This window comes from Melozone crissalis, unplaced genomic scaffold, assembly GCF_028551555.1.
Source record: "Melozone crissalis strain CALT ecotype California unplaced genomic scaffold, PUWL_Pcris_2 ptg000016l_1, whole genome shotgun sequence".
Lineage (NCBI taxonomy): Eukaryota > Metazoa > Chordata > Aves > Passeriformes > Passerellidae > Melozone > Melozone crissalis.
This window is the reverse complement of record NW_026535794.1, coordinates 18,711,232-18,734,557: the sequence shown is the minus strand read 5'-3', so window position 1 is coordinate 18,734,557 and position 23,326 is coordinate 18,711,232. Positions and strand designations below refer to the sequence as shown.

At 37.5% G+C, this 23,326-nt stretch overlaps 1 protein-coding gene across 2 annotated transcripts in view; it reads left to right on the top strand.

Annotated features, from left to right (window-relative positions):
• The first annotated feature begins 220 nt into the window (after nucleotides 1-220).
• ARMC3 (armadillo repeat containing 3) overlaps nucleotides 221-23,326 on the top strand; it is a 61,969-nt gene continuing 38,863 nt past the window's right edge. For both annotated transcript variants that reach the window (XM_054273594.1, XM_054273593.1), the window contains exons 1-7: nucleotides 221-284; nucleotides 6,925-6,968; nucleotides 11,365-11,413; nucleotides 18,845-18,962; nucleotides 20,946-21,071; nucleotides 22,132-22,200; nucleotides 22,544-22,719. In XM_054273594.1, the coding sequence (XP_054129569.1) occupies nucleotides 11,366-11,413; nucleotides 18,845-18,962; nucleotides 20,946-21,071; nucleotides 22,132-22,200; nucleotides 22,544-22,719 (537 nt within the window). In that variant the 5' untranslated portion in view covers nucleotides 221-284; nucleotides 6,925-6,968; nucleotide 11,365. The remainder of the gene's footprint in view (nucleotides 285-6,924; nucleotides 6,969-11,364; nucleotides 11,414-18,844; nucleotides 18,963-20,945; nucleotides 21,072-22,131; nucleotides 22,201-22,543; nucleotides 22,720-23,326) is intronic.

Genomic DNA, 23,326 nt, shown 5'->3' with positions numbered 1-23,326 from the left:
TGCGCGATCGCCCCCGGGCGGCGCGGGGGGCGCGGGCGCTGCGCTCCGCTGGCTGCGGGCGAGGCCGGGCAGCGTTGGCAGCGCCGAGGGCAGCGGGGCTCTGGGCAGTGAGCACAAATCACCGGTACAGCCCCCGGGCCGCGGCGGTGCCGGGCGGCATCGGCGGTGTCGGGAGGGCGGTGCGTTAGCGGCCGAAGCCCTCGGGCCGTGCCCCGGCTCCCGGGGGGTCTGGCTCCTCGGCGCTTGCCCGTGAACTGAGGGCCAAGTGTCTGTAGACCTTCAAAGTGAGTTAAAGTTTTAAAAGTTGGGGGGGTTTTTGTTTGTTTTGACTTTGGGGTTTTTTGGTGGGTTTTTTTTGTTGTTTTGTTTTGGTTTGGTTTTCGTGTTGGTGGTTTGGCGTTGATTTTGTTTGTTTGTTTGTTTTTGTTTTGTTTTGTTTTGTTTTGTTTTGTTTTTTGTGATATCATCCTTCCAGGTACCAGAAGAGAACTTACAGAAAGGACGGAGCAAGACTGTTTACGAGGGCACGTAGTGACAGGATAAGGGGGAATGGGTTTGACTTGAAAGACAGTAGGTTTAGATGAGATCTTGGGAAAAAATTCTTGACTGAGAGGGTGGTGAGGCACTGGAACAGGTTGCCCAGGGAAGTTGTGGATGCCCTGTCCCTGGAGGTGCTCAAGGCCAAGTTGGATGGGGCTCTGAGAAACCTGGTCTACTGGAAAGTGTGCCCTGCCCACAGCAGAACTAGATAATTGTCAAGATCACGTTCCAACAATCATCCTAAGATTCTACAATTCTTAAAGGCATACATTGAAGTTTCCTCCAACCATAGCCAAAAAGCCCACTAAAAACTTACTGTCCGCATGATAAGGATGTCTACTACCCCTTTAAGAACAGTAGTGGCAATTGCAAGATTTATATTAAAATTGTGGTGTTTAATAACAACTGAAGTGCATCAATATGAATATAAATAAAATTTAGACCCAGACAGAATATCCTGCACTGAAGGGCTCCTCACACTATTTCATACTAGAAACTGGGAATTTAGGAACTGATGTCAGCAATGAGTGGACACATTCAACTGTACCAGTCTTTTTAGATGTGAATTGGGAAGCAAGAAACTGCAGTAAGGAAAGACCTGCCATAAGGAAGCTTAGATGGTAGAGGAAAAAGAATTTTATTTTAAAATCTAGATAGATAATATGGAAAAAGAAAAATAACAGTTCTCTTCAGTGAGACGTGGAATTTCTGTGTGACAGTAACATGAAAGATATGAAATCTAAGGTTCTGTGGATTGGAGATGAGAATTTAAAAAAACCCAACTGGATACAGAAGCTTGCTCTAAAAGAAGAGTAACAGGTGATTAGGCTATTAGGGGGAAAACCTCACCTCATTTATTAATATTTCAAATGTCTTGGGACTATTGTAGATGGGAATTTCAAAGCAAAATATGGATCAGCTGGTAGAGAAGCATTGTCTATAGCACAGAACTCTTTTAAAACCTTTTTGGCTATCTGATGTTATCATCTATACAAGATAGTCTGAGATTATGCAAGGTAAAGACATCTGCTTTCTATTGTTCATTGACAGTGAGCAAGATCACTTTCACATTTATTGATGAAAGCAAGATTTCCTTTTATAACTTCCTTTCATTTTTTTATTTTTATCGGGTTGCCATTTTCTGATTATCTAATATTCCTCTAACACAATGAACACCAACATGGGCCTATATGTCCACTGCTGTCCTTAGGTTTGCAAATCTGCAAACATAATAGAGCCTGGTAAATGAGCAGTTCAAATGAAACAATAGGGCTACCCTTGCAGACATAACATCAAATCATGAACGTGATAGTAACACATCTGAGACGTTTCCCGTGTTGACAAAGAAGTATGAGTACAATTTTGTACAAGGCAGGAGAGGTTTCATCTGGGATGCTCAGCAGAGGTCATCCATGTTTTCAAAAGGACTTGAAAATGCTTATGAGGATGATCTTTCTAAAGCAAAAATTCAGAAAAGGAAACAGCCAATACATTTCTTTGAAGATAAAATTATTAATGGAAGCGGTTTCCATATTCCTATATTCTTACCGGGTCTTGGAAAAGTAAGGGCTAAACTTAGAGTTTATCTCATTTCCTGGAGTTCAACTTATGTTATGGTGTTCCTTACTCATAATTCATGTGTGTGTGTATGTGTGTGTGTTTTGTGGTTGCTGGCTTTTTTTTTTGAGTCCCCTTTACAGCCTGCAGAAACTCTTTTGTTGCCTTTACTATGTTGCATCATACCATTTTTCAGAGCCTATTTGTATTGTTTAAAATAACTTCAACTTCTGAAAAATACTTCATGCTCTTCAACTGTACTTTAGTTAGCCAGATGGTGACATATGGCCATGTCTCTTCTTGCTCTTTTGCTTGTACTTGCATAAACTCCATATTTGCAGTGGTAAACTTTTTTACCAAGAAAGGAAAGAACATAGCATTTCAGTATGTGCAGTGTGAGAAGTCCTTTGATTAAGGTTGCAGTTTTGTATCCTTAAAATAGAGCCTACTATATATGTAATGTACATATATACATGAAAAATTATTATAGATAGTATATATTATGTATTCTATGTGTATTATGAATTGAAATAGAGAGGGGGATAAATATTCTGTTTGTGTTTCATTTAGGATTGCTATTTGTTAAAAGCCTGAATAATTATAAAATTTCACTCTAAGTTATAATTATTACAATGTTTTACAATTTTTATTAAAACATTATTCAATGAATAACACCTTGCTGGGACATGATTTTTCTTTCTAAAGCAATCTGAACACTTCACTCAACAGCAAGTGTCTTCAGAGAGCTTGGGAAGCCCCTTATTTGAGCATCTTTTTCTGTAGATAAGTCTTAAAACAATCTGGTTGAATTTAGATACATGTTTCTTCAGTTATTTACATTAAAAGAGGCTCTGGGGAAAGATCTGGACTAATTAGAGGGTTGGGCAATTACCAGACATGTGAAATTTAATGAGGTCAAGTGTCAGGGATGGGACAGCCCTGAATGTATGAACAGGAAGGGGACCTGGGGGTCCTGGTCCATGGCAAGCTGAACATGAGCCAGCAGTGCCCTGGCAGCCAGGAGGGCCAACCCTGTCCTGGGGGACATCAGGGACAGCATGGCCAGCAGGGCAAGGGAGGGATTGTCCTGCTCTGCTCTGCTCTGCTCTGCTCTGCTCTGCTCTGGGGCGGCCTCACCTCAAGTGCTGGGGGCAGTTTTGGGTGCCACAATATAAAAACGAGATTTAACTGTTAGAGTGTCCAAAGGAGGGCCATGAGAATGGTGAAAGTCTGGAGAGGAAGCTGTGTGAGAAGCAGCTGAGATCACTCCTCTTGTTCAGACTGAAGGAGACCAAGAGGAGCCCCCTCTCCCCCCGCCTTCACAGGGAGAAGTGGAGGGTCAGGCACTGATCTCTTCTCTGTGGTGACCAGTGACATGACCTGAGGGAATGGCTTCAAGATGTGTGAAGGGAGATTTCTTTTTTAGGAAAAATTTCTTCACCCAGAGGTTGGTTGGAAGAGGTCCCCAGGGACCTGTTCACTGAAGTAGGTCCCCAGGGAAGTGGTCACAGCAGCAAGCCTGACAGAGTTCAAGAAGCTCTTGGACCCTCAGGCACATGGTGTGACTTTTGGGGATGGTGCTGTGCAGGGCCAGGAGCTGGACTCGATGATCCTGATGGGTCCCTTCCAACTCAGCAGATTCTATGAGTCTATGTGGGAAATAAGGAATCTGTTTTTGAGGAAAGTAGAATTCTTTAGGCTAACAAAATGAAATGTTTCCTTCAGGTAGAGGAAGGGCATGATCAGAGGGCTGGAGTACCTGTCCTGTGCAGATAGGCTGAGAGAGTTGGTGGTTTTCAGCCTGGAGAGGAGAAGGCTCTGAGGACACCTTAGAGCACCTTCCAGTACCTAAAATGAGCCCACAGGAGAGCTGGAAAGGGACTTTTTACAAGGGCATGCAGGGATTGGGCATAGGGGACTGGCTTTAAAAATCTAAGAGAGTAGGTTTAGGTTACATAGTCACTCAGAGGGTGGTGAGACATTGGAAGAAGTTGCCCAGAGAAGTTGTGGATCCATCCCTGGAAGTGTTCAAGGCCTGGTTGGGTGGGGGTTTGAGCAACCTCGTCTAGTGGAGGTGTCCTTGCCCATGGCAGCGGGGCTGGAATGAGATGATCTTTAAGGACCCTTCCAACCAAACCATTCTAGGATTCTAAATGTATTCTGATTCTATGTTTGTAAATATATGTGGAATTTATATAATATACTATATGGCAGGCAGAGAATACAGTAAATATATATTGTATAGTACAAATATTTACTATAAATAATATTTTCATACATGCCAGCAAAGAAAGTAGTTGAAATAATTGAACAACTTTTTTTAAATACCTTCTTAATGAGAGAGGTGAGAAAAATATTTAAGGTTTTTAAGATACAGTGTGATAGGTGGGATTAACATGATGTAGTGGCTGTGATGGGGAGAGGGACAAGTCCACTCATTCAGAATGTCCCTTTCCCCTGATGTTCCCATGAAACTGACAGGAGGAAGCATTCATTTTAATTCATGTAGATTGTCACAGCTGGCTAAAATCTTAGGAGTATCTTTAATTTTTTACTAGTACTTCTTCCTGAGTCAGACCATCTTTGCCTTCTGAATGGGAAGTGTCCGGCTATTATAGTTCAGATAATGGTTGTGCAACTAGTGTCTCTCATTTGGTTTAGATTAAATCAATTTTTATTTAGTCTGTTTTTCATGGGATGAGGGATTTCACTATGCACCTCAGACATTTAGAATCACACTCGAAAATCTCCTCAATTCATCTTGTCACAGCTTGGATTCTCCAAGGATAGATCCTAGGTCTGATGTTATTCAATCTGTTCATTTTAATTTGGAAATTAGCAATAACATAGAGAAGTAAAAATATTCTGGTGAGATTAAAATAATTTGTTACAACTAAAGAAGACTTTTGGAAATTTCTGAGAGCACTTCTGCATTTGGGTGAACTAGTAACACCATGACAAATAAAACTCATTGTTGATGAAAGCAGTGTAATTTATGTCAGGAATACTTAGAACAATATTCTCTTCAGAAGTAAATCTAAATTAATTGTGATCGACTGAGCAAATGAGCTGTTTACCATATGTGGATAACTTAGTGAAAATCTTCACTGAGGAAACTGGGTTAAAATAAATACCCTGAAAGTTACAATGTCACTCGAATAAGTCAGTAGTGTTCTAGAATTGATTACAGTATTTCTCATTAGGTACGTCATATCTGAGAAAGGTTTAACAGTCACAGAGGGACTCTGAGACAGGAAACATACATGTCTGGAAAACCTATATGGAAAAAAATAATTAAGACAGCTTAGAAAGGAGGTAAATCAGAATGTACAGTGACTTATAAAGGAAGGTGGAAAAGATCAAGTCAAGGCATCTGGTAACTAAACTTGTAATATAAGAAGGAGGGATTATTGTGTTGGATTGAATAACACATTTAAACTATTTACATATTTTTAAATCTAAGGAGTAGTTCCTTATACAGGACACTTGACAATTGGATATATGCTGTAGCATGTCTAAGAATGAGGAGTAAAAGGATTAGGCGTTTATGTGGACAGTAAAAATAGCTACTATTGTTAGGAAGAACATAAAAACTTTAGGAGATCTAAACCTTGGTACTTTAGGGAAATAGAAACCCTGTAACAGATGGAAGAAATCTGACTTTTGGGATTAGTTTCAGGCATTTATCAGAAACATTTGTCTGTTGTCATTCTGGAGGCTGGATACTGATCAGCCATGTGGAAAACTGTTCTTATTCACAGAATCACAGAATCACAGGGTGGGTTAGGTTGGAAGGGGCCAAAGTGGGTCATCTGGTCCAACCTCCCTGCTCAAGTAAGGCCATCCCAGAGCACATTGCACAGGATTGCATCCAGATGGTTCTTAAATCTCTGCAGTGAGGAAGACTCCACACCCTCTCTGGACAATCTGTTCCGGTGCTTGATCACCTGCAGAGTAAAGAAGCTTTTCCTCATTCAGGTGGAACTTCCTCATAATTTTTTCAACAAATACACACATGCACACAGATAAAACAGTGGGTAAATTCAAAGGCCTTGACTTAATTGGTCTCCCATATAATGTATTATTTTCATATGGCACAAATATCTATATCTGCAGGAACTGAATATTAAATTGGACCTGCTATCTCTTTTTAACTCTCTTATTATATGAAGCCAAGTTTTTTAATAGTGTGGTAATGCTTGCACTGTCATGACAACACAGGGAAAGGGAAGTCTATTGATCCATATTTAAGGTTTTGGGCAGAAAAAAAGATGAAAGGAGAATTTTGGAGAAGGAAAGGAGTTTCAAGACTATTCCACATTATTCTCTTAGTTAAGGTGAAGCTATCTGAGAATGATGAGGATATTAAGGCTCGTATACAGAGGACATATTGTTTTATGGACTCAAGAAAGGAGTGAGATTGTCTGCTGATGATATGATTATCTTTTGATTCCATTGGAGGGCAGCAGTACTAGAATGTCCATACAAAAATCAGTTTAAATAGTCAATGATAATGACTGATTTATAGGCAATTTTCACTGTTATCACAAGAAAAAAAAAATACTTTCTCTGAGACAAAAATAAACAGCTATACTTCAATTAAATTTGCTCAACTAAATTGACATTATGAAATTATCACCTGTAAGGCAAAAAGAATCTCACTTGTGCATCATTTTCAGTAAGAACTTGAAAATCGTGGCTAGGTTGTACTAACACAGATTGAGACTATCTTTAAGAATTGGACTGTTAATTTGAAAGTGGATCATGTAAGAAACAACTGGTTAGAAGCTATTTCTAAAGCCTTCTCCTTGCATTGCTTTTCTACAGGGCTAATTGCTCTGAGCCCAGACCTTTGATTCCTTGACTAAGAGGTAAGTTCCACTGCTGGCAGTGCCCCTGACTTATTCCTGTTCTTTGACTCAGCTCTCACACTATGTGCAGGGTCCTAGGTTGCTGCAGCTGTTATTTAAGGTTTTAGAAAACAGAAGATGCAAATGGAACAGGAAGTGTTTTTTAAGTGCATTGTCTGATTTAAACCCAGGAAATACTATGTTCTTTAGGTGAATGCAACAGGACTCTAACAGGGTAAAGGAAGTATTTATAAGACTTCAATATTTCAAACAGAAAAACAATCAGAAATATTTCCTCATATTTCAAAGTACAATTTATAGATTCTTTCTTTGTTAAAGCTCACTTGCTTGCCATCATCTTGTGTTTTTAAAAAATAAAAAGTGTAGTGACTAGAAATAAGTGGATATCTCAAATTTGCAATCTAAGAGACTATTTACACTGGGAAAAGCAACTATTCACATTAAAGCATCACAGTAAAAATAAATAAGTACAGGGATCAGGGCCACCATTATCTTATGATCTAGTACTTGGAGTCTGCTCCTCTGAGCAGGCATCTGCAGCAACTCTTCCAAAAACTAAATAAATTTTCTGTATTTTATTTGACATGGCAGAGATGCCAGTTCCTGATAAAATAGTTTAGAAGTTAGAGGCTTCCACTTTGAACCAAAAAATCTGCATTTGTACCTTCTGCAAAATCATTTTCCCCTCACAGGCAGATTTTTCTGGTCATAGAGATATAACTGGAGGTGTGCCTGTTCCTGCAGCCATTGCAAAAAAGACAAGGTGGCTGTGTTTTTTTGTATGCCTGGTTCTGCTGGTGTTCAGTCTGCTATGATAGTGTCTGCCAGACCTAGCCTGGCATGTGGATTCATGTGGAGAAATGGGGTAATAAACTTAGCTCACAAACTTCAATGTCAATGTAAATACATGAGCTAACAACTCCAGACTCTGGTCTTGGTCCGAGGAAAAAGTAGTTATTTTTAAGGTGCTATTCCATTTTAGGTACCTTCTTTAAGATGAATCTGCCTTAAGAGCTATTGAATATGTTGACTAGATCTCCATCAATTATCAAGCAGAGTGATTAACTTTAGTGCTGATACTTAGTTTTGTTAAAGGGACACTACTCATGGATTCTGGATATGGGTTTAACTTAGGATGCTCATACTGGAGTGGTTCTGGTCCTGTGGGAAAGCTAATGAAGTTCAGAGTGAAGCAGGGAAGTGCCTACTGAGCTAAGGCACTAAGAATAGCCAGAGCTGAGGGAGAGCTTTGGGGATTGTGGTTTTGGAATGAGGATTTAGTTAGACATAATGACTGTCCTGCTGCTTGAGAGACACCACCTGATTGCACCACTGCACTAAAACTGGGTTGGAGAAGGAAAAGCAGGCTAGGTTGTCTACCACTGAGACAATAAATTCCAGGTGAAGGACAGGAAGTAGCATGGAATGATAACTTCATGGATTGCTTGGCTATGTATTGGCTACATCTGTTAGGTCAAAGTACTTTATTACCTCTAGCTCTACATGATTTAAAACAATCAACCCTTTAATCTCAAAAAACATATGTAGAAAGGGCATGCTCCTATGATTCTAGAAATGTGCAGGACATGAAGTAGAGGATATTACTCAAATGAGAATATTATTTTGTCTTTAAAATTTAGAAACATAGAATCGTTTAGTTTGGAAAAGACCTTTTAGAACAAGTCCAACTCTTAACCTAGCACTGCCCAGCCCACTACTAAGCCATGTCCCTGAGCACCAAATGTCTTAATACCTCCAGGACTGGCAGCTCAAGCATTTCCCTGGGCAGCCTGTTCCAATGCTTACAATCCTTTTGGTGAATAAATATTTCCTAACATCCAATCTAAACCAGCCCTGGCACAACTTGAGGCCATTTTCTCTTGCTGTAGTGCTTGTTATGTGGAAGAAAAGACCAGCCCCCACCTTAGTGCACCCTCCTTCAGGCAGTAAGGTCCCCCTGAGTCTCCTCCAGGCAAAGTGTTAACCCATCCAAGCCATGAACAGCAAGTTTTTCCAGGAATTAATTAATTTAATTACATGTACAGGTAATTACTGGTGAATAATTTTCATTTTTAAAATAAGTTTTACAGGAAACATTAAGCCAGATTTTTTTAGGTATAAAAATTTAAGCCCTACTACAATTGTCCAAATTCTAAATATTTAGATTGGTTAACTGAGAACCTACTGAGAAAAAGACAGCATGCAGTTATCTTGGAGAGAAAGGGATTTGAATAAAGAAGCTCTTTTATGGGTCAGTAGCCTTTCAATACCTGTACACATTGATTGTCTGTGATAATTACAGTTCAATGCTGAAGACACATTTTTAATTATCAGTAAGCCAAAGAATTCCATGTCCATCATTCCCTCAAGTCAGAGAATGACCACTGAATACAGAGAGGTTTATGGAAACAAAGCTCACACCAACGTTTGATGGCAGAATGTATTGAAACTTAGATTAGTAACTGCACCAAAGAAATAGACTGAGTGGCATAACTGAGAGTAAAGTAATAGACCTGTTCTCTCTGCTTGTTGCTACAAATCACATTGCTTGTTTTTAAATGAAAATTTTTAAGGAACCAAATATTTCTGAACACTGAGAAATATGTAAAAGTTTCTTTAAAATATGCTCAGAAATTGGATGTATTTATACAGAGTGAAGAAATATTTGCCATTAAAAGCCTCAGTTATTCTTGGTCTTGAAATACATATAATTTGAATCTGAGAACATTAATTATATAACATTATAAATAATTTTGCATTAATTAACTTTTAAAATTAGTTGGTTTAAACTTAATTAAACTCACTCAGAATTAAAATTGCCTTTTATGACTGCAGCTTAATTTATATCTGAAATGAATTGAGCTGAACTGAATGATTCTGAGTATGTGTCTGTATCTCCATACCGGGATCTAGCACAGTCTAAATAACGCAGATTTCCTGAATGTCCATCTAAATCTGGTTCTTGCAGGTGTGCATGAGTCTTACTTTCTACAGTGACTGCATCAATCAGAAGGTAGTATGTCCATCACACCTGTTGAATATACTGTCAGTAAATTGTCCTTATGCTTTTTCTTATGCATTTCTTTCTATAAAATAATTTGTCTCTGGCCAAAGCTGTGCTTTTTGACACACTGAATTTGTGTGTGTGTGTTTCATGTGTGTGTGTGTACAGATGCAAAAGGATAAAGCAGATTAAAGCTGAAAAGTCTTTGGCTGTGTGGATCTTCCTCTCAAAACTGTAATTAGTGACCTGCCTATGAAGTTTGAAATTTCAGATCTGTTTTTAGGATGTGCTTTATCAACTGCTTTCATTAGTGCTGTGTTAATTTATTTGCAGAGATTGGTAGAGGAGCAGTACTGGAAAATTCAAGAACAGCTTGAAATTTTTGTTGAAAACAACAAATAAGCATCCAGGTTACAGCTCATGCTGCACTAGAAAATAATCTCTTATAGCAGAGGTAGGCTCTCAATAAACTCTGGCTGAGGGTGAATGTGTGGTCTCCCTTTGAGAACTAACCAAGCAATTAACAAGGGGTACTAGCGGTGCACATTTCACTTTTACACAGTGTTAAAACAGACTTAAGTTTGCCATAACTTGAGTTATGTTCTATGCTAGTGGCTCATGTTGCCCTTTACTTTTGCCTGTACCTCAGCTGAAAGGCTCTGCTGAAGTTTTGCAAGCTACATGAAATTAGGTCCACATGAGGTATTACATCCGTATGCTTCAGAAGCTGCTATTAGATGCAGCTGAGGAGGTCTTCTTGGTTATGTGCACGTGTGCTGATACAAAAAGAAAAAGAAAAATTAATAAGACAAGCTGGACTTTGTGTAAATAAATGCAGCTTTTTAAAAATCAATGACATTTATACTGTGCAGAACTGTTTCTTAATACCTGCAGACCTGATTTTTGTCTCCTGTGAAATATGAACATAGAATTCAAATTGTATTTGAGCCATGTTTTCAAGGTAGAACTGATTTGTACATTCTGCAGTTGTATGGAATGTTTGCCAACATAGAATGTATAGACAAACATGGGGAAATGCCCTAAAGGGACTTTCAAGTTCGTATATGATTTATAGATGCAGATAAAACTAGTTTACAGAAAGGGATATTCTGTGTATTTGTACCACATTACAGCCTCAGCCTGTGCTGAGTTTTTAGCTATATATATTGTTGACAGATGTATTTTACCAAATGTGTACAAATGTTAGAAAGAGGGACTACTTTCTCTATAGAAATTACTATGTCAAAGAAATTTTCAGACTGATTTGGAGGGTCAAATGAATAAGAAAGTCTGTCTTAAAAGGTTCCCTGAATTACTGGTAAACTGGTTCCTAAAACACAAAAGGGAGTTTGTTTGCCTGCTTTTATTTTTTGTTTGTTTGTTTGTTTTTAGAATGGGTAAAAAAGTAAAGAAGGAAACAGAGTCTCCACCCAAGGATGTGGTAAGTTTATAAACTGCTATGTGCTATAAAATAAACATTACACAATTACAGGCCCAGCTCTACCGTCCTTACATAGTTCCTTATTCTCCTAGTTTACCCACATTATTCTAAAAATGGCTTTTAAAGATGTCTCTGTTTCTGCTTTTCTTGGACAGCATACAAACCAGAGTGACTGGGCATGTGTAGTTCTTTGTAGAGATTGTTGTCTTTGGCAGGCATTGCAAACAGTTATGTATGAAACAATCCAGGCTTCTTTTTATTTGAAGAACAGTGTTAGCTTTCTCTTTGTAAAAATCAAAGGAGAATGGAGAAGAGCGACCTGAAATCTGCCTGTCTTTTCAACTGTGAATACATTCTCTTTCTTTAAGGATGAAAGAGTTAAAAGCCTAGATAGGTCTGTGTTTTTTTACAGAACACAAAATTTGACAAATATTTTGAATAATACTACATACTCTGTCTCTTTTGCAAATATGTACAGTCTTAAGAAGCAGTTTAGGTTTTTCTGTTGTCATTGGAAGTAGAGTGAAAAGTAGAGAAGCTGTAGCCAAATATAGAATAATGGTGATAGAGAGACTTTTTTTTTTCAAAAGGTGGAGGTTAAGGGTCTGATACTAGCACACTTTTCAAGAATTTCTGTAAATTCACAAGGTACAAAGAGGCCCCCAAAAAGACAATTGTTTGAAACACAGCTAGTTTTTAAAGTTTAGTTGTTTTCTTCAGAAAGAAGTAGAGGAAATACAGAAACATTGAAAAGAGTACAGTATCAACTCTGTGTCAAATAACAAGAAAATTAATGAGAATAGGGACCTCAATGAGTCCCACAGAGGGAGTCCCACTCCTTCAGTGAGTCCCACTAAATGCCAAGTTCTTTACACTGTTTAAAAAACCCAATGGATTTATGTGTAAAGAGTTGTAGTACTGCGAGAGCTTTTTCAAAGGTCACAGAAAAGTCAGCAGAAACTACATTGCAATTTCAATATTAAATAAGCATATATAGTTTTGACTAAGACAGTAATATCCAATAGTCATGATTTCACTGAGACATAGCAGTTGACATCAGGTTTACCTAGCTGTTCTGTGGAAAGGTGAATATTACAAATGTAATTCATAACCTTCAATCAATAATAAATCCTTATGAAAGGAAATTGCATAAAAGCTCAACATAACTTCTATCTGTATAAAGAATTCACTCACAAAGAAGGTGTATGTGGATGAGTCTAATTCAAACAGGCCTGAGAAATTAAGACTAAGTATCTTTGCAGCCTAAGAAAACGTTTGAAAGGCATGGCAACACATTAAAGTCGTACAGAGGAGCTGAAGTACATAGCTAGAAAATCAGTAGATGCAGCACCACAATTTCTATATCCCAAATATACAATTAGATTTTCTAGAGAAAATGGTGGTACAGCATGCTAGGTACTACAATAACCTGTGAATACACAGACAAAGTCAGTAAAACTATCAAAAGGAATGAATTGGAAAGAGTGAATTCCAGATAGCATCTACAGCTTTTGGCTTAGTTTTTACCCTTATTGTACTTCAGCCTAGCATGTCTATTCTGGCAGTTGTAGTAGGAGAAATGTGTCATATCAGGACAGTATTAAACATGAAAATAGATAATTTTAACTATTAATGAAGAAAATCTTACCATAATAAGAATTTTGTTCATAATGATTGAGTAAAATCAAATCTGAAAACTTTAAATTTCACCTGGGTGTTTCAGATGGCAGGAAATGAGATGCAGACAAAATAAAAGATGTATTAGCTATTATCTTGTGATTGATAATCTGTTTATGAAAATGTCAAGTCCAAGAAAAGAAGCCTTGAGATAATGTAGACGGGTTTATAAAAGAAGGCCTTTGTGCATGTGGAATGCTCTGAGAATATATGGTACTGCAGATGACCACTAATTTTTTATAGATTTCTAGGAACAGGTGGGAAATACATCTCTTAGCCTAGCCACTGCTTATATGTTTCAGAAAGTATTCCTGAGGACTCTGTTTTCACTAACTTTCCTAATTTGTCTTTTAGTATTCTCTGTTCTGAGAATTGGTCTCCAAGAGGAAAAACGTTGCTTTGAGCCACTATCTCTATATGAATGACCTAAGACAGCAATTCAGGCAGATAAAATATGCTAGCTTTGACATAGATTGATAGGGACTTTTCACATGATATCTACATTAAGTTTGGTCTAGACAATACTATTATTTGATCATCAGCTAGGTCATGGATATTGAAAGGGGAGCCTGAGATTATCCCTAGAGAAAATATTGAAGTGTTATCACTTAAAGAAAGCTATAGATACCTGAGTATTTTTGAAAAAGGCTTAATTCACAAGACTGATGTTAAAAAAAGTGGATTGTATGAATTGGCACAGTCAGCTCCTGAAATTGTCCCCACATAAACACCTTCTTTTGATTAACGCCTAAATATTAATTTGACTTTACTTTAGTGAGGCTTTCAAAACTGCCTCTTGTAACATCCTCATAGGTAAACTGGTGAAGAACAGAAGAGATAAACAGACTGTGTGAATGAACCAAAAGGTAGCTGAACTGACAGGCTCAGAAGGTTGTGATCAGCCTCATGAGATCCTGTTAGAGGCCAGGCACTTGCTCCAGGGGGTGATCCTGGAGCAGATACTGTTCAACCTCTTCCTTAGTGACCTGAATGATGGGACAGAGTGCACACCCAGAAAGTTTGCAGAAGATACAAAATTAAGAGGAGTGATTGACAGACCAGATGGTTGTGCAGCCATTCAGGGGGAACTCAACAATTTCCTAGAGAAATGGGAAATTGGAAATTTAATTAAGTTCAATAAAGGGAAATGGCTAAGTCCTGCACCTGGGGGAAGAATATCCGGTAGAGACTGGGTGAAGACCAGCTGGAAAGCAGCTTTACAGGAAAGAACCTGGTGATTCTGGTGGACATGAACCAGAAATGGGAACCTGGGACAAAGAAAGCTGACAAAATCCTGGACATCAGGCAGAGTGCTGCCAGCAACCTGGGAGAAGGGACTCTTGTGTTTCACTCAGTTTTGGTGAGTGAGGCCACACCTGGAGCGCTGTGTTCTGTTCTGCGTTCTCTGGTGCGAGAGAGATGAGGCCTTAGTGGAACAAAGTCTTGGAGCATTTGTCTCAGGAGGAGAGACTGACTGTTGGGACTGCTTGGTCTTGACAGAAGGTTTGGAGGAGTCTTGTAAGTGTGAAACTTGCTGATGGGAAGAAGTAAAGAAATCAAGCCAGGCTCTTCTCAGTGGTGCCCTGTGAAAAGATGAGAGGCAGTAGGCACAAAGGGAAATCCAGGAGGTTTCCATTTAAGCATAAGAAAAAAAAATTCCTCTTTTGCCTTAACAATGATAGAGCATGGCATAGGTTGTCCAGGGAGCTTGTGGAGTCTCCATCCTTGGGGTTACTCAAAATCAGACTGTGCACTAGCCCTGAGCTCTAGCTCACCCTGCTCTGGACAGAGCAGCTGGACCAGATCATCTTTCGAGGTGCCTTCTAATATCAACTATTTGTGATTCAGTGAATATCTTGGGGTTTATTGTTAGTACAGGAGATCAGACACTCACAGAACTGAAATATTTAGCATATCCAGGTATCTACTAAAATCTGGTTTTTTAGGTAAAGGTACTAAGAGTAGTAAAGATATCTGTAGTGCTTCTGAAGGTTCTATGAGAGATGAAAGGTTAAAACTGACCTTAAATCAAATTTAAGGGATTAAAAAAAAAGAAAAACCAGCATGATTAAACAATAGAATAATTGGCAGATAAATACATCCTTAAAAATGTGGAATTTTCATCCAAATGAGAAAACAAAAAAATGTTTCCACTCCCAAATGAGAAATAAAAGCACTGTCATCCTGTATCAAAATATTTTGGGAGAGATACAAAAACTGCAGTAAAGCTTTTTCAAATTGACTAGATGCAAGAGGCTTCTTAGGGGAAACACTATTAGGTGATTGCAATCATGAAAGAAAAGCAAAATTACTTATTTTTCTGTCAAAAGACAAAGCAATGTGGTAATCACTAAAATAAATGTGATAAAATTGCCCAAGTTGGAATAAATAGTGCTTGCCCAGGTCTTGTGCTAAATGAAAAATAGCTAACATCAGAAAATGTGGTACTAGAAGAATGGATGGTAGAAAATTGTGCTTTTGAAAGGAAATATAGCAATAATTACATGAAGTTTATCTTCTGTCCTGTGTTAATTGGTAGAAATAGTTCTTGAAAAAAAAAATCAAACCCATTTATAAGTGTGATAGTAATGGGGAAGAATCATTGGTGCTTGTGTCGAGGAGAGTTTGAGGTATGAAATCTACTTGAATTCTTTGGAGGGGTATTCTTTGGATAATGGTATTCTAATTGGTACAGTTGCTTAGCTTTTCCAAAAGTTTTCAGACCAGGCTTTTCACTCTCATAAAGATGAACAGGTAAAAAGCAATTACTCTGTAGTAATAATGTCTGGTTATAAAATAGGAAGCAAAGGTGAGAAAACAAGTTATTGTTCAGATGTCGTAATGGGGAGAAGTTGGCAGTCATGGAATTTTTGTTCTGCAGCTGTGTCTTCCAGTGTACCAGAAATAATGTGGATATTTTCATGAAAATGGCATCTAGTTCCTAAGTAGGAGAAAGTGAATAAGTACAAAATTTCAACTTCCAGAAATAAAAGACAAAACATCATGTTACTAGGAAATTCCCTGTACATGCACATGAATGCCATTAACAGTTCTGGTGTTCCCATCCCAAAAAGGTAGAGCTGAACTATAGAAAGACAACAGAATGAACAAAGAATGAACTAAGAAAGACAATAAGAACAGACAGAGCGATCTCTGTTTTAGGAGAGATCAAAGGGAGTTTGTTTCTTCATTCTCAGAAGGAATCACTGTGAAGAGGAATATCATAGAAACTTATGAAATGATGAATATACAGCAAAAGCAAATGAGTGTAATTTATTTCACTTTTTCTTATAGTGAATGAACTGTGGAGGATAAATAAAATTATCAGGTGGTATTTTTAAAACAAAGAAGAGGCACAGTTATTTTATGAATATTTAACTGTGGTACTTGTGTCTCAGAATATTAAGAGTGTTAAAATACAGATGGTTTCAAAAATTACGTAGAAAATTTTTCCTGGACTTTTTGAACACAGATAAAATCACTAGATTCTCCAGTTCTCTAGGTTGCAGAGCTGGTATCTGAGAGGGAATATAAGTAAAATTTGATCATCTGCTTGCCCACACCTATTACTTGGTCCTTGTCAGAGGCAGGATGTGGGACTAGGTGGGTCTTTGGTCTGACTGGAAACATATTTTGTATTACAATTAATTTCAACTAAATTAAGTTGATGGAAGTAAAAAACACCCCAAAACGTGAAAAAAACCCACCCCCCTCCCCCCTAAAAAAATCCATAACAGAAACAAAAAAAAACACCTAACAGAAACAAACAAAAAACCAAAACAAACAAGAAAACAAAAAAAAAAATTCCAAACCAAAACCAAATCCCAAATGCTCTTCAGTTGCTAATGGCTTTGAGGTCAAACATACACAGAAGTCAAGATCAAAGACACATTATAGCTTTCTTTTTCATTTAACTTGCTATTTTCTGAATAGGAATGGAAAGATGGAAATGTTGTTGCTTATAAACTAGTTAAATTTCTGTGTTTAATTCAAGGTTGTTTGTAACTTCAAATATTTTATTCTAGCATATATAATGTCCTGTATGTGCCATTACAGGAAGAATCTGCAATAATGTATGAAGATATAGATGCAAGCCTTGGATAAAAAAAAAGGTGGAACACTAGCTATGCTGACTTGATGATAAGGAGAAGTCATAAGCAGTTCTATGATAGTTTTGATGAACAACATTACCTCCCAGCAAATCACAGAGTGGGTCAGGTTGGAAGGGACCACAGTGGGCATCTGGTCCAGCCTCCCTGTTCAAGCAGGATCATCCCAGAGCACATTGCACAGGATTGCATCCAGATGGTTCTTGGATAGCTCTGGTGAGGGAGACTCCACAGCCTCTCTGGGCAACCTGTTCCAGTGCACAGTCACCACACATTAAAGAAATTCTTCCTTAATCTCTGACTTGCTCAGGCCTCTGATTCTTAAAGATACATTTATTTCAGTGACTATTTTTGCTGCATTTTAAGCACCAAGGTGCTTTTAATAGGAACGTGCTTATTGAATATTGCATACAGTAGTAGCAAATCTAATGTCTAATCAAATGGGTAGAGATTAGACTAATTTCACTCTGCTCATGTGCCAACCTGTCATTAAATCCCAGGAATTTTCATTGAGTTGGGGTTTATACAATTACTTGTAAACATGAGAAATGGTGAAAATGGAGGAGTGCAATTCTGACATTGGTATTAGATGAATGTATAAATATTATACATGTACCTCTGATGTAGCTATTACAAGCTTTTTCTATGAAGTAAATCAAATTATTGATATTTGTAAATATATATGTAAATATATTGTAATAATATTTAAAATTAATTTGTATTGCTATTTTATAATCTGCTATATTTTAAACACATTGTTTTTGAGAAACTGCATGACTGCAGTATCTAGTAGTTTCTGTATGTAACACAGATACTGTATAAGCCTGAAGTGTGAGGATACAAACCACGTTAACATTTACTTTAAATTCAAGGAGGCTTAAAACTTTTTAATGAGCAGAATTTTCAGAATTCCTTGAGTCTTCTTAGGAAACAAAAGGCTTTTTTAGAGGATTCCCTTGCTCAAGTGATGTTAGTCCTAAGGAGTCTATTAAGAGGGTGAAAACTGTCCGATTTGTTGGAAGATTTCTTTCTGCATGAGAGAGCTCAGAAATGGAAATGAAACCTTTGTATCATTTCTAGCTGGGTGAGCAGGAATTATATCTTGGAAGTACTTCATCTAGTACAGGATCATGGTGAGCTGGTGAACTGAGCTGACAAAGGCACAGAAAGTGTTCTTTTATTTTTTAAGCAGCAGCAAAGTGATATTGCCACAGAGTAACGAAATCCTCTGCCTTGTACACCTGCTGAGTCCACGGGCTCTGTGTACAGCTGCTCAAAAAAACTTCTCATGTCTGGTTCTGCAGTCTCAGAATGCTCTTACATGTATAACAACTACATGGCTTGTTACCTTCAAAAATTTCTAGGTTTGCAGGGAAGCATGAAGGTTTTCCCAAAATCCTCATATGTGATGAAATAATGGTTGTATTTATTTGGAAGTCAATTATTCTTTCTAATTTTTCAAAAATGACTCTGAAAAAATTGGACTTTTCCAAGGAAACAATGACTCATTAATGTTTCTTATTCAGTGTAGATATCAAACAAGATTTTATTTTATTTTAAATGAAATGTGGGAGTCTACTGCAGCACACAGGAAGACTCAGTATAAAACAAACTTTTCTTTTCCTTTTTTTTGTTTTGTTTTTAGTTTGATCCTTTAACGATTGAAAGCAAAACACCAGCAACAGTTGTGCTAATGCTTAGTTCTCCTGAAAATGAAGTTTTGGCCAAAGCATGTGATGCTCTATATAAATTTGCATCAAAAGGTTAGTATTTTTGCCATAAGCTTTGTTTTGCAGTGCTTATATTTTGATAGTTGTTTCATTTCCTAGCATTGAAATCTTACTTTCTCCTCAAAGACATCTGTTGAAGTTTGGGGGGTATTTTTTGAAATGTCTATACAACTTGTAGTTGCAGTAATAAAGTCTTGTAGTTTGCATGAAGGAAACTTTCATAATTTTGTTGGAGATTTTTATGTTTACTATTTAATAGAGCTCGTTTTAATATAAGATAGATACAGGTTTTTATAAGCAACAGATCTGCAGCTGAGAAATAATTCTATTTTTATGTTGGAGTTTGAAACATCTGTACCAGTGTAGTAATTTTAAACTTCAGTTTTCAATGACAAGAGCCTCTTAGCCTTTTCAGTTATTTTGACACAAAGTTGCTGTGTTGGTGTTTCTGTACAGGTGATTCTTTGGAGGCTGCTCAGCCTCCCTTATCAAGCGTATTTCTGCATGAGTTGGGAATCTAACAAGTCTCCAAGATTCCAAATCTTCCAAAGGTTCCTGTATAATCTATAGCTAAACATCATGTTCAAGGTGCTCAGGAGACAAACAGCTGTATAACAAAGGCTAAAATTATGTAGCACATAATTTCCCAAGTTGTCTGCTACTTATTCCATGTTATTCGATGTTAGCCACTCACATTGGTATGCACTGGTGGTATTCTTGCTCTGATTAATCTGGTTTAATTTTAATTTCCATTTCATTTGTGTTTTCTTTAAAAATTATGCATTTATATGCTGATTATTAAACTGATGTAAATTACCAACACTGATGAAGTTGTGAGAATGGCTGAAGTCTTTGACAGCTGGCTAGGGGTCACTGGGTTCTGAAAGATATTTAGGTTCTGCTTAATATGGCAAGCTTGGTTGAGGGCATGAGATCAAATTCTGAGTATGTGAAGAGAGAATGTGCACTGTTGGGAGGCAGCTATGAACCATAAACTCTTGCTGGCTCCTTCTCTCCTGTGCACAGCAAAATATGTCACACTGCAGGACAGATGTGTTATGTCTTTTATGTTTAAAAGAATAATCCTTTAAATTATTAATGTAGATATTCCCGTCATCTTCCAGAAGAGTAGACTCTAACTTTGTGGTGTGGCACAAGAGAAGGAGTTGTTTTCAGTTAATTAATTGCAGTTAATCTATTTTTTGGAGTGTTGCTGGTAAATATAGTCCCATAATAAAGAATACCTTCTCCGTTTTAAGCATGTCTTGGCCTGAGAATGAGCACAGATCTCCAGTTTCCTCTCACATTTCTCACTTGTAGCCCGAAAGGGCAGGCACGGTTCATTAGAAAATGTTGTGGGAACTGAGAGTAGGAGTAGGATTGGGATTTTGTTTCTTGGGGCTTGTGTGTGTTTTGTGTGAGCAGGAACAGAAAGCTGTCATCACACTAAACTCCTCTGTTCTTTGCATGTCCAGCACCTATTCAGCTACAAAACACTTCATTCTTAGGTGCTAGAAATCTCAGGTAGGAATTAATGATGCAAATCCTGGTAGTTGCTTCCCTTGAGGGATAGTAAAGATTCACAGAATCAGTGAACTGTTATGTTGGGAAAAATGCAATTGGGAGGCAAGAGAGGAGGAAAATAAAATGCATATTCACCTGAATTTTATCAGGTGTACAGTATTCACCTGATACTGTTCACTTATACTTTGCTAAGTAGGAAGCTTTCCTTTGTACTTCCACTTCCATTTTTCTCCAACAACTGAGTGGAGTGTCCAATAGACAGAAGCATCCTTTGCTTGAAAAATGTGAATTAATCTGAGATACTATTAATCCTTAAACTATCTGACACATATTTATTAGGGGTGTAAATCAGATGATCTTCAAAGGAGCTGTCAGACCTCTGTTCTTTGGTTCTGCTGTTCAATAAAAGATTGGTAGTGGTTTTACCTAGATTCATTAGAGCTGTGAGGTTGCTGGTCTTTTTCTTGGGCTTTTAACCCAGTTCCTTTTCAGGTGATGAAAACAAGGTGACACTTCTTGGTCTTGGAGCATTGGAACATCTGTATAAGCTCCTCTCACACGAAGATCCACTTGTACGCAGAAATGCCGTCATGGTAGTTGGCATCATGGCTTCTAATAGTAAGAGTCTCGAGGTTTTACTCTTTTTCAGTGTGTGGTCATCAAAACAAGAGATTGATCATGTGAAAAAATCCTATATTGATGGCCCAGACTATAGTGATGTAAGGTTGAGTTTCAGTGCCTGTTATTTTATAGTGCTTTATAGACCTGTATCTGATTAATGTAATTAAACAGGTCTTAATTTGGTGAATGTCTTACCCAGTTGTCTTCCATGAGGATATCCCAGCCACACTCTCAGTCTTTTCATCAGCTGCTTGTCATGCTGCACTGGACCTTGCCCTCTTAGATTACTTTTAATTCAACATTAGCATATTGTCAGTGGTGCTGCACAAACATGGATTTGAATGAACAAATATCTCCCATTTATATTCACATCTTAATTGGTTTTTTATTTAGAAGTAAATTAAGCTCATACCTTTTTTTCCTCACATTTCAACATGTTGAATATGTTGATAATAACAACACAGCCCTGTAGGATCACATGAAGTCTGTCCCAAAAAATATTACTTGATTTTTCTATCCAAGGGTTGAGGTTTTGCTACTTTGCCATTGACAACATTAGAAATGCAATCTGAAAGACTTTACTGTGATTTTAGTAAGACCTGTGTAATTCATGTTTTCCATTTGCTGTGTGGGCTGGCGTCAGCACAAAATTGCAAAGTGATGGCTTGAAAACTAAACAACAGAAGGATTGCTTTTAATTTGATAATTTTAACCACAAATAATTTTAACTATCAGGGTATGACTTCTTTGGCAGCTAAAATCATGCAGTATTTAATCAGTGCTTGCTAGATGGAAGTATTTTGAATAAAGTTTCAATGAAATATAGAGCAGCTTCATGTGTATCAAATGTCATAGAATGTCATCTGCAACTTGAAAGTCTCTGCTTTTTTTTCTGGGCCCATTATGATCTTGGTCTAACTTGTGTGTCTTTCCCAGTCAGGTCTTTTTGTCACTCGGGGAATAACCATAAGTACATTTTGCTTGGAGAAGATTCTGTTTCTTACTCAGCCAAGACTGCCAAACAAATGACTTGATATTTGTATTTTCTTCATCGTAGATGATGTGAGGAAGTTACTGAGGGAACTGGACGTCACAAATTCACTTATATCACAGCTGGCTCCAGAAGGTACCTTATAGTATTCATTCTTTGTGCAAAAGTACAAGTCAGAAATAATTTATGATTGCCATTTTATCAGACAATTTAATAAAATCTACCTTGTAAAATGATATTTCTTAGTACATGTTTAATAGGTAAGTGTTTTTATAGGAGTAGCTCTGTAGCTCACTGAGTAGTGTTTTGTGTTGTACAGATGGAACAAGACGTTTATGGACATATTGGGTATGGTTAACAACTATTGTTTATTGACTTCAAATAATGCTTTAAATGAAAATTAATTCTCTACTGAAGTAGTGAAAATATTCTGTGCTGAATAAAACTTAATCAAAATGTTTATTTTTTTTCCCCACAGAAGATGTAGTTATCCATGAGTTTGCTACTCTTTGTCTAGCATATATGGCTGTTGAATATACTACTAAAGTAAAAATATTTGAGCAAGGTGGGTTAGAACCACTGATCAGACTGCTAGGTAGCCCTGATCCTGATGTTACGAAGAATTCACTTGAGTGTATCTACCTTTTGGTACAGGTAAAGTTTGCTCTTGTTTGTTGTGTTAAACTTCAGAGGCAGTTAAGCATTTGCACCTCTACCCCTGAAATTCTCTGTGGGGTTTAGTAATTTTAAAATATTTGCTCCCTTTACTCCACAGTGTTTGTGAATGTTTTTGAAACATTGAGTCCTTGCGCCTGTGTCCCTAAATGTGAAATTGGTTATGAATAGAGCTGTTTTAAATTCTGTTAAACTTAATGCATTTGTCTGTGCTGTACTACAGTAAAAGTAAAATCAGTATGAGGTTCAGATTTTTAAAACTAAATAATTATTTGCCTTCTGTCTTAGTTGAAAAATGTTAATCTTAGTAATGAGAGTTGTAATCTGTCTATCCAAAAGGCTGGAATTACCCTGTAAATTAAAGAACTACCAAATGCATTGTTTCTTGTTTTGACCAGCAAGTCCATAGCACAATTTGGAACATCTTTTAATGATAGGTGAATGCTGTCAACAGCTACTTTCCATACTGGGAGGAATAGATTCGTTATTGGCTACTTCCACTAATGTCATCCATATGCTGCTTAGCAAAAGAATGGTGCATTTGTGTGGCAGTTCTTTCCCATGGCTTAAGCGAATCAATTCAGTA